The following is a 12,310-nucleotide window of genomic DNA, read 5'->3' on the forward strand; positions in this document are numbered from 1 at the left end:
TAACTACAGAACGAAGCCAACATCGGCGTGAGCTTTGGTTGCGAATGGTATGAACTTTGAACTCTTATTCACTACAGAAGTGATACCTCCCAGCTGTTGAGTTAGCAACAGCAGCTGCAAATGAGGGTTAGGAAGGAACAGACAAGAGTATCACATCTATTACACAACAATGTTAGTACAACGTATCCAATTGACCACCAGAGACATTCTTCAAAGTACTCGGTTTGGCAATACGGCCTTCCATCTACCACCAACCTACTGAAGCGCAGCTCAGAGTAAATATTTATTGCATTTTCCTTTTCCAAATGGGCGGTAATTTAGAATGCATAAGATACTGTATTTACGAAAGCACAGCTTCTTCCTTTGTTTCTCAGTCTTCCCCCTCTTTCACTCAAACCCAGCCCCTTTTCTTTTGTGTACCAAGCTGTCATATCTGTTACGCCCGCTAGGGATGTTTTCCTTTATGACGTAATTTGTAATCAAGTTGTGATTAATTATTTGTATGTGTGTTTAGTTAGGTATTTAGCAAATAAATAATTAAACCCAATTTTGTATTGCTGATTCAACTTGTTAGCCAGGGTTCGTGCAGATATCTGAAAGTTGTAAATTCTTAGTTGAGACTGAATTAAGATGACGATTAATATCGACTGCTATTGATGTAAAATATTACTACGTCTTTAAGTTTATTCGGAAGATAACCGCTCTAAATATTATTTCGGGGTGCCCCGACTCTAGTTAATTACATTTACATGATTAGCTCAATCGGGTAATATTAATTACAGAGAAATGATTTTATAGAATAGCATGTCATATCACTTAATCCGGCATAGCCAAAGATGCAACAGTTGATGGTGTTCTTTGGCTTGTTAGCCTCCCCCTTTTCCTCCAAACATAACGATGGTCATTATGGCCAGACAGTTTTTTTGTTTCATCAAACCAGAGGACAATTCCCCAAAAAGTACAATCTTTGCCCCCATGTGCAGTTGCAAAATGTATTCTGGCTTTGTTATGGCAGTTTTGGAGCAGTAGTTACTTCCTTGCTGAGCGGCCTTTTAGGTTATGTCGAAATAGGACTCGTTTTACTGTGGATATAGATACTTTTGTACCGGTTTCCTCCAGCATCTTCAGTCCTTTGCTGTTGTTCTCGGATTGATTTGCACCAAAGTACATTCATCTTCAGGAGACAGAACGTGTCTCCTTCCTGAGTGGTATGACAGCTGTGTGGTCCCATGGTGTTTATACTTGCATACTGTTTGTACAGATGAACGTGGTACCTTCAGGCATTTGGAAATTGCTCCCAAGGATGAACCAGACTTGTGGAGGTCTACAATTTGTTTTCTGTGGTCTTGGCTGATTCCTTTTGATTTTCTCATGATGACAAGCAAAGAGGCACTCAGTTGGAAGGTAGGCCTTGAAATACATCCACAGGTACACCTCCAATTGACAGTTAGCCTATCAGAAGCTTCTAAAGCCATGATGTAATCTTCTGGACATTTCCAAGCTGTTTAAAGGCACAGTCAACTTAGTGTATGTAAACATCTGACTCACTGGAATTGTGATACAGCGAATTATAAGTGTAATAATCTGTCTGTAAAAAAATTATTGGAAAAATTACTTGTCATGCACAAAGTAGATGTCCTAACGGACTTGCCAAAACTATAGTTTGTTAACAAGAAATTTGTGGAATGGTTGAAAAACGAGTTTTAATGACTCTAATCTAAGTGTATGTAAACTTCCAACTTCAACTGTAGGTGTGATCTAAAATCGTGTGCGTATTTGGTTGATGATGGACGGACCTGTTCCGGGTCCAGCCACACTAGTCAGATGAAGCTAGCCAGCTGCTTATAACATTGACTTGGGGCAACATGGTTAGGTAGCTGGCAAGCTTCTTTAGTTTGTTATTTAGCTTAGGGCTGTCCCTAACTTTAAAAATCTATATATTAATCAACCGACAGTCTGACCAATTTAATTGGTTGAAAGAACAATTTTTCAAATGTGTAATTTTCCATACAGTGCATTCCTAAAATATTCAGACTCCTTTTTCCACATTTTGTTACGTTAGTCTTATTCTAAAATGCGTATATATATTTTTTTAAAGTCCTCATCAATATACATCCAATACCCTAAAATGACAAAGCGAAAACAGGTTTCTAGAAATGTTTGACTAAACTATTCTGACCCTTTGCTTTGAAAATTGAAATTGAGCTCAGTTGCATCCTGTTTACATTGATCGGATCTTCAGATGTTTATTTAGCTTGATTTCAATCCACCTGTGTTAAATTTAATTGATTGGAAAGGCACACAACCACGAGGTCAAAGGAATTGTCCGTAGAGCTCAGACAGGATTGTGCCGAGGCACATCCCTACAGTGAATCATCATGCTGTGGGGATGTTTTTCTGCGGAAGGGACTGGGTGACCAGGATCCTGGGTAAGATGAACGAAGCAAAGTACAGAGATCCTTGATGAAAAGCTGCTCCAGAGCAATCAGGACCTCACTGTTTGATTAAAATAACTAAGACAAACAAATGACTTGGGAGCCAGAGGTCAAGATAACCAGAAGGGGGGGGGGGATATATCTCTCTGTCGCTCGTCATGTTAACTCTGTCTCTCTCCTCCCCCGTAGGGGACTCTTATCCAGCATCTAAAAGAGCACATTCTCCATGGCAACGTGACCAGCAGTGATGTCGTCATCTACTACACCACGGTGAGTCATTTTTTTCAGATCAAAACGTCTTCCTGTCGTCGCTAAAACCACAAGTTGACAAAACGCCCCATTATAACCCGATCAAGTCGGCAACACAAAACGTCCCAATGACAACCCCCCCCCCACCCCCAAAAGAGGTATTCGCAACCTGTTTTGCCAGTCCGAATACAGGTTGACAAGTAACTAACCAATCAGAGTTTTTTTTTCTTCAAAGACTACAAACACACAGGATGCTAAAAGTTAGAATCCTATTCGTGAAGTGGTTGAAAACCTTTGGGGAAAGGTCAAGACTGATGAAAAGTGCAACCTCGCCGCAATGTAATTGACAGCCACGTACTGACAGGGGTACCAGAGAAATCAGTGGAATTCATTCCTTACACATAGAAGGGTAGCAATTTTTTTTTTTTTTTTTACAGAACAGACTCATTCACGTACGTCACATACCACAAATATGCTCTCTTTTGCATTCCTACCATGGGCCTATGAGGGTGGGAAGCCTGGGTGTTTCCTGACGGTCCCTTCCCCTCTTGTTTCCATCAGACGGGCTGGATGATGTGGAACTGGCTGGTGACGTCGCTGGCCATAGGGGCCTCTGTGGTTCTGTACGACGGCTCACCTCTCATGCCCACACCCAACGTCCTCTGGGACCTTGTGGACCAATTGGGGTGAGTCTAATCTTTACCAACTTCCCTAACTAAATACGTCTGTTGGGAAAATGGGGGATACGAGCGAACAATTCTTCTGATGTGCTGGTTTTTTTTCCACGGGGAGGTCTGCACCTGGCATTTGTGGCATCTATCACATTATGGAACGTGTTCATCTGGCCCATAGGGCAGAGACGAGTAACAATCCACATAGCAGGGCCTTGCCATTCGCAGTATGTCAAACATCTCAACCCCCCCCCCCCGAACCTAATCCAGTAGCTGTTCTGGGATTGGGGGAGGAAGGATGACAGTTTTATGGATGGCATTACCTAGACCAGTGTTTCCCAACCTAGTCCTCAGGGCCTGCCCAACATTCAACAAGATTTCAATGATGTACAAATGTCTGTTCTGTTAGTTCTATTCTGCCACAAGCTCACCTGATCCATGATTTAGTTGATTAGATAAATTGGGTGTGATCATGCTGAAAAGGCCCATAGGGGGAATGGCTCGGGGGGGTGACGTTGGTAAGCACTAACTTACTGCATGTAGCAGTCCACTCAGGTCCCCAGTGTCTGCACCAGTGCCCTCTAGGTTGCGCTTCCCCAATCCTAACTTTAACCATTAGTAGGGAAATGATTCAACATGCTCTGCAATCTAGGGCAAACTTCACCCTAGAGGGAAGGTGGGCTGTTAGCTGGCAGTTACCGTGGAGACTGACAAGCCTGTAAACCAAATGGGAGGTGTGGTGGGTGACATTTATTTAAACGATGTTGAGGGTGGGATGAAAACAACTTGGATTCCACTAGGCTGAGCGCAAGAATATTTTGGGTTTTATCGATTCATCCTTGGGAATCATTCCTCGTCTAGGTATATGTAATAGTAGTCGCCTGTTGAGACTCCCCTCAGAACACACGTGTGTGTGTGTGTGTGTGTGTGTGTACACACCTAATCCTGTGTCTTGGCTGGGATGAAGCGGCCCCTTGTTTTCTCATTGTGTTCCCACCACTGTTCCCCCTCAAAGGGGGGAAATCGACAAAAGAAACTGTTATAAAAATATCTAGTTGTAGCAGCCACTGGTGTACTGCAGGACGTTCAGGCCTATGCACACCAACCTATTTGATGTACATACAGCCTGTATGAAACATCCTCACACTCGTAGTTTATACATCATTATTATACATCTCAAATGAATCCCTAGTCTGCTGTATCTTTATTGAGGGACCACTAGACTCTGTGGGGTTAATCCAGACATTTTGGCTGCTCTTCATCCCACCTTCCTCTGTTCTTTCTCTTCTGCATCCATCTATATTCCTCATGAGTGTGTTATGTTTTCCTGATTATGGTTGTCCAAAGAGGTATCTCACATTGTGGTCGTCTGAGTGTTCAACACTATCTTGCTGCTGCTTTCCAGCATTTCAACAAAAAATGAAAAAATAACCTTTGACCAATGTCTATTTTTCAAGGGAGCAAATGGTTAAAAAAATTAACTAGGCAAGTCTAGGCAAACACATTCTTATTTACGACTGCTTAGGAACAGTGGGTTAACTGCCTTGTTCAGGGGCAGAAGGACAGATTTTTAACTTGTCAGCTCGGGGATTCTATCTAGCAACCTTTCGGTTACTGGCCCAACGCTCTTGCATGACAAGACCAGCAGCAATTAGGTCCTCTACCAACAATCTGTATTGGTGGCTGGCATGTGAGAGCCACGTTTTCCTTGCAGATGAAATCACAACATGTCATCTTTTTTGACTAACATTCTACTAACCTTATCGTCGAGTTACCTTCACGAGCAAAGTTGATCTCGAGTCGAATCCCGAATGTTAGCTCTCTCGCTCTGTAACTCCCTGTTCTCCCCATCCCGCTTTGTGACCTGCTGGTGGAAGGTTGTTTGGGGATTGTCTGAAGGTTTTCAATGGGTTCTCTGATACATGGTGCTTGTCTGAGGAATTGAGAGAGCAGGAGGAGACCTCTAGGAGGAGCTCACACTACATAAATGGCTGATCATTGATTCCCTATGGAAGAAACATGGACAGAGACTGTGGACATGGACAGAGACTGTGGACATGGACAGAGACTGTGGACATGGACAGAGACTGTGGACATGGACAGAGACTGTGGACATGGACAGAGACTGTGGACATGGACAGAGACTGTGGACATGGACAGAGACTGTGGACATGGACAGAGACTGTGGACATGGACAGAGACTGTGGACATGGACAGAGACTGTGGACATGGACAGAGACTGTGGACATGGACAGAGACTGTGGACATGGACAGAGACTGTTCAGCTGTGCAAAGGGATCCCAATGAAGCACTCATTCAGGCAGCCCACTCTAAAAACAATCCCCTTTTTCTTAATATCTCTCCCATTGAATGGTGGAAGTAGATGGTAAAACAGGGTCGATACATGCGATTGTCTTCCTCTTGTATTCTACCTGAATGAGAAGAGGAAAAGAAGGGCGGGTGCGTGTAGTCGAGGACAAAGGAGAGTTGTTCCTCTTCGGCAGAGTCCGAAGACTTTGGGTCCTATTGTGTCTCTGACAATGAATGGGCGACATACACCTAAATAGAAACTGATAATTGTGCACGACTTCAGTATTACTTACTGAAACTGTTACACTAAGGTTTTTATTCTTTAATTTTGGTTTTACTGTAGTACTGTAGCCCACTCCCGATCAGTCATATTGTACAGTGCCTGAGTGGCCCAACGGTCTAAGACAATGCATAACAGTGTCTTGCTACAGATGCTGGTTCAATACCGTGCTGGCCTTGACCGGGAGACTCGAGACTGTCGATTTTTGGTTTCTCTCCCTCTAAAAACAAAAATTATTCTAAATAACAAACGGGCTATATTTACAAATTAGTAACAATGTCTCACCCCATGTTCAAAAATTGCCTTTTTCTCACTCGTTGTATGTTAGTTGAAAACCAAATCATCTCCAAAAATATATATATTTTTAAACAAAGCGATTTATTATTAATTTAGAATTATATAAAACCCTGTTGGATATTCTCACAGATGTGTTATTAGCAGGACAATATATATTGGTCGTATTGGTCATGGCTCCCGAGTGGCGCACAATGGCCTTGCAGTTCTCCAGCTGTATCCACTGAAAGTGCTCAAGGTTCAGAGCACGGGATGGTCCTCAGAGCCGCGCACAGAAGACGTACCTAGCCCATGGGGAAGGACCCCCACCCCGCCACAATAGCAACACGTTAAGGGGCATTAATAATGGCGCCGACTAAGGAAACGTTCGCCCTGTTCTTAGTGCCAGTCTGCACATTCAAACTAAAACAATATAACTAATAATGGCATCTTTATGCTTTAATAAAATAATGATAAAAATAGTCTTTCAAAATGCAAATGTTTATTTAGTTATGGATCCATAATGAATTACTATGGGAATAAATAGCACTGAGTTACAGAAATATCCTCTATGTAGTTATTGGCGGAGAGTCACGTCATATTTTTCGATATACTGTAGGCCTACCGTAGGTGACAAGTCTTCTCTAGTGTTGCGTAATGTGCTGTTAAGTGGTGTAGGTGTTATTTAACTAAAGAGCATATTGAAGTCAGAAGCAATATGATTTATTTAACTAGGCAAGTCAGTTAAGAACAAATGTATTATTTACAAGGACAGACTTCTTCCCTGTCGGAGAATTGAACCCCGATCTCCCGCAGGACACTGGATTCTTTAGCTAAATAGACCAGTACTGTCCTCCCAACCTTCACGTTGTACAGTGCACTCTTTTCCATTCCATCCTAACAGAAACCCAGATGCTTTTTTTGTTTTCCATTGAATAGAAATACCATATTAATCTAATGAATGATATATATATAATTATTAGTACCAGTCATGTCTGGACACACCTACTCATTCCAGTATTTTTCTTTATTTTTACTAATTTCTACATTGTCGAAATAATAGTGAAGACATCAAAACTATGATATATTTTATTTATTTATTTAACCAGGTAGGCAAGTTGAGAAGTTCTCATTTACACACATGGAATCAGTTAAGAACAAATTCCTATTTACAAGGACAGCCTAGTCCTCCCCCCATTGGGAAATTGAGCCCCGGTCTCCCGTGTGCTCGCAATCCTTATTACAGCCATTATCGAAGGCTACCAAATGCTTTTCAAAGATGCCCTCTGGTGGTCAAACTAGCATTAATGGTACCGGTGGTTCACACCGTAAATAACGTGCCATAGAATTCTGCGGCACTGTTCAAGCTACGCCTCAACTTTTAGAGGAGCAACAACCGTATCCTGTCCTAATGAGGTGACAGGTGTCTTGTTGGCATATACACTGCTTGGTCTTAACATGAGTGTAAGCTAGTAATGATATTTAAATACACACAATATAAAAATCCATTTGAGTCTTATTGCCGAAGGCAACTATTTGGCCAATATTAAGGGCTCAATATAGTTTGTTCTAATGATTTGTTGTTGAAACATCATGGCTCATAGCTCTCCCAGGGGCATTGATGTGCAGTGAGTGTGCGAAATGCACTCTACACATTTTAAATATTATTATTGATGTGTACAGCTGGGTGTTTAGTGAAGCGAACAGCGCCATCTAAAGGTTACAGGTGAAAGGTCAGGCCCAAACACAGCTGGCTTTATATCATTATTCTGCCATAAGAAAAAAAAGAGAACTACCTTATGCCTATAAAATATCCAAATAAATGTTGGATAATGTATGGCTGCTTTTAGCTAATATTACTATATTCAGCGCCTTCGGGAGGTATTCAGAGCCCTTGACTTTTGCCACATTTTGTTGTTCCTGCCTGATTTGAAAGTAAATTCAATTTGAGATTTTTGTTTTCTCACTGGTTTCCACACTACCTCATGTCAACGTGGAATTATGTTTCTAGATTATTTAAAAAAATTAAAACAATTAAATAAAAAAATGAAAAGCTGAAATGTCTTAAGTATTCAACCCCTTTTGTTATGGCAAGCCTAAATAAGTTCAGTAAACATTTTCTTAACAATTGTCATAATAGTGATGTAACATTTTTCTAATAACTACCCCAGCTCTAAGGTCCTCTCTAACATACGTCTTAATCCATTCCTCACGTACATGTTGTTGAAACTGTTTGATATTACTGCACTGTCGGGAGTTGGAAGCGACACATCTGCTGAACACGTGTATGTGACCAACACATTTAATTTGTCTTTGTTTTGAAACATATTTTCACTTTGTCATTACGTGGATGGTAGATGGTTGAGGGGGGAAAAAAATGTTTCATCCATTTTGAATTCAGGCTGTAACATAATAAATTGTGGAATAAGTCAAGGGTACCTATACTGTTGATATCCTGGATGATCAGTCCTTGCATCCATAGCTCTGTCTATGAATTTGAGTGGTTACATTTTCTCCATCCCCATCCCTCAGCTTTTTACCAAAATAGGGGTAGATATTTTTGGAAAACTAGATGAATCTGATTACAATATTTTTGCTGGTTTTGTAACTGATTAGTTAAATTTTTTTGTTATCAGATTACATGTATTCAGTCACTCCCCAATCCTGTCGGTATGGAGGAACGGTCTAAGATCCTTCACAATGTTTTCCAACTAATAACACATTATAGAAAAAGGCTGTGCCATTATCCTCGCAAGGAGAGGAATTGAAAACGGGTGTCAAATGTTTACCCCAATTTTTTAGTTTTTTTGTTGAAAAAAAACAATTACTTGTTAAACCAAAAACATTAAACAAATATATTAGTAAAAGTTAAAATAATCTCAAGCTTTTTTTCATACAATATAGCTTAGTATTTTATACATGAATGTTTGCTCTTTTATCAAAAGTGTCAATCATTTCTGTCCCCTCAATGTGTGAGACTGGCTGGTCTAATGAGGTAGGTAAAATTGGGTGGGCTATTTACCGATGGACTATGTACAGCTGCAGCGATCGGTTAGCTGCTCAGACTGGCTGGTCTAATGATACAAATGAACAGTCACATGAGACATTGTAGGAAAAGCATTAAAGGTCCAATGCAGCCATTTTTATCTCAATATCATTTCTTGGTAACGATTTAAGTACCTTACTGTATTTGGTATTTCATTAGGATCCCCATTAGCTGTTGCAAAAGCAGCAGCTACTCATCCTGGGGTCCACACAAAACATGAACCATAATACAGAACATTAATAGACAACAGCTCAAGGACAGAACTACGTACATTTTGGAAAGTGACAAAAACACAGCCTACATATCAATACAAACTATCTAGGTCAAATAGGGGAGAGACGTTGTGGTGAGGTGTTGCTTTGTCTGTCTTTTTAAACCAGGTTTGCTGTTCACTTGAGCAATATGAGATGGAGTTCCATGCTATAATGACTCTATATAGTACTGTACGCTTTCTTGAATTTGATCTGGACTTGGGGATTGTGAAAAGACTGGTGGCATGTCTGGTGGGACGTGTGTGTATTATCAGTGCTGTGTGTAGTTGACTATGCAAACAATTTCGGATTTGCAACACGATGTTTCTTATAAAAAGAAGTGATGCAGTCACTCTCCACTTAGCCAAGAGAGACTGGCATTCATAGTGATTGTTTTCAATTAAAATGGTCAAAAAGGAACAACTTCTCAGCAAAGAGCAATTTCTCAAGCATCAATTTAGCTAGGACTGTCTGGGAGTGGTCTGAGGGGGCGGGACAACTGAAATGGTGCTGTTATTGACCGAAAGGTTTGGAACTCCTTATTGGTCTATTGACTAATTTACTGTCTGGTGACGTCACCATGGAAGGGGAAAACTGTCCAACCAAATACAGGCTGACAATTCAGGCGGTGTTTTTCAAACAGCTCTTACACTAAAGGGGTATTTTCATAATTTTCACTATTGTTTCAACCTCTATATTGTGGAAGTATAAATATATGTAAAACACAGGAAAATCACGTTTTTCACTGCACTGGGCCTTTTTTAAAGCACAGTTCTGATTTTGACGATGTGTGGTTGAAATGAGTAACGAGCTGTCGCTTGTCTTAAGGCCATTCAACCTTTTCAATGCATGCATCCCTATGGAGCCTGATCTAAAGTACTATATAAGCACTATATATAGGGAATAGGGTACCATTTGGGGGACAACTCAGCTGCTCATTTATTTTGTCGGGGCTGTGGTGGGCGGGGCAACAGGACAGGGGTGGGACCTCGTCACCTCATCCATACTACGATATTGCTTTGTCATGAACAGGCTCCATCTGAGCCCCCCCCCCATCGTGTGACCCTCTCACAGCCTTGGTTGGGGGCTTCCATTTACGGGTTATCGATTGCCATCAAGACATGACAATCACGGTCACCAATCAATGTCTGTTTATTGCTGCGGGTCGTTATGTGCTCCACCTGAACAGAACAAGGACCATTTTATATTAATTTGTGTCGCTTACTGTCACAATAGAAACTGTATACATTTGTTGACTGGTCAGGTGGTTGTCGTCCAGATTTGAGTCGTTTTGTCGATTTCAGAGCATTTTATTTACGCATTAAGAAATGTTGCACTCCCCTGGACTTTTTCCACATTTTGTTGCAACAACCTGAATTTAAAATTACATTTTACATTTTGTCACTGGCCTGCACACTGTTCTATAATGTCAGTGGAATCACGGCTTGGAAAGGGAAATCCAACCACGTCACGGACACCGTCTGGCTTCTGGACATGTTTAACATCTTCTTCCCTGGCTTTGAGGATGATACAGCGTCATCGACGCGGTCCGCTATCAGGGACTGTGGGCTCTCCTTCTCCGTGGCCGACGTGAGTAAGACAGTTTAAGCGGGTTAAACCTCGCAAGGCTGCCGGCCCAGATGGTATCGCTAGACGCGTCCTCAGAGCATGCGCTGACCAGCTGGCTGGTGTGGTTACTGAATATATATCCATCTCTCACTATCCCAGTCTGTACACATCACTGACAAACTGAAATGGTCCACCCACACAGACAGTGTGGTGAAGAAGGCTAAACAGTGCAACAGGAGGCTGAAGAAATTTGGCTTGGCACCTAAAACTCTCACAAACGTTTACAGATGCTCAATTGAGAGCATCTGTCAGGCTGTATCACCGCCTGGTACAGCAACTGCACCGCCCACAACCGCAAAGCTCTCCAGAAGTTGGTGCGGTCTGCGGGAGAACTTCCCACCCTCCTGGACACCTATAGCACTCAATGCCATAGAAAGGCCAAAAAGATCATCAAGGACATTAACCACTGGAGGCACTGTCTGTTCACCCTGCTATCATCCAGAAGGTGAGGTCGGTACAGGTGCATCAAAGATGGGACCAATAGACTGAGAAACAGCTTCAATCTCAAAGCCATCAGACTGTTAAACAGCCATCACTAGCACATCAGAGGCGGCTGCCTATAGACATAGATTAGGAATCACTGGCCACTTTAATAATGTCTTCGTATCTTGCATGACTCGGCTCATATGTATAAACTGAACTCCTATTCTACGGTATCTTAGTCTCTTTAATTGTGTGCAAATATTGCATCACCCATCTCTTATGTATATAGTGTATTCTATACTATGCCACTCTCTTAGTCCAATGCCACACATGTATGTATATATTCTTAATCCATTCCTTACACCCAACATAGACGTAAATCGAAGTATGTTACGAAACTGTTACTTTTTAAAATATTTTTTTAATTTTTATTTCACCTTTATTTAACCAGGTAGGCTTGTTGAGAACAGGTTCTCATTTGCAACTGCGACCTGGCCAAGATAAAGCATAGCAGTGTGAACAGACAACAGAGTTACACATGGAGAAAACAATTAACAAGTCAATAACACAGAGAAAAAAGGGGAGTCTATATACAATGTGTGCAAAAGGCATGAGGAGGTAGGCGAATAATTACAATATTGCAGATTAACACTGGAGTGATAAATGATCAGATGATCATGTACAGGTAGAGATATTGGTGTGCAAAAGAGCAGAAAAGTAAATAAATAAACTGTGGGGATGAG

The 12,310-nt window shown here is 41.4% G+C and overlaps 1 protein-coding gene across 1 annotated transcript in view; it reads left to right on the plus strand.

The window, feature by feature from the left end:
- aacs (acetoacetyl-CoA synthetase) overlaps nt 1-12,310 on the plus strand; it is a 49,835-nt gene that overhangs the window by 19,586 nt on the left and 17,939 nt on the right. Inside the window, exons 9-10 of the mRNA XM_046348141.1 lie at nt 2,625-2,705; nt 3,246-3,370. Of these exons, the coding sequence (XP_046204097.1) occupies nt 2,625-2,705; nt 3,246-3,370 (206 nt within the window). The remainder of the gene's footprint in view (nt 1-2,624; nt 2,706-3,245; nt 3,371-12,310) is intronic.

Source organism: Oncorhynchus gorbuscha, linkage group LG04, assembly GCF_021184085.1.
Source record: "Oncorhynchus gorbuscha isolate QuinsamMale2020 ecotype Even-year linkage group LG04, OgorEven_v1.0, whole genome shotgun sequence".
Classification (NCBI taxonomy): Eukaryota; Metazoa; Chordata; class Actinopteri; order Salmoniformes; family Salmonidae; genus Oncorhynchus; species Oncorhynchus gorbuscha.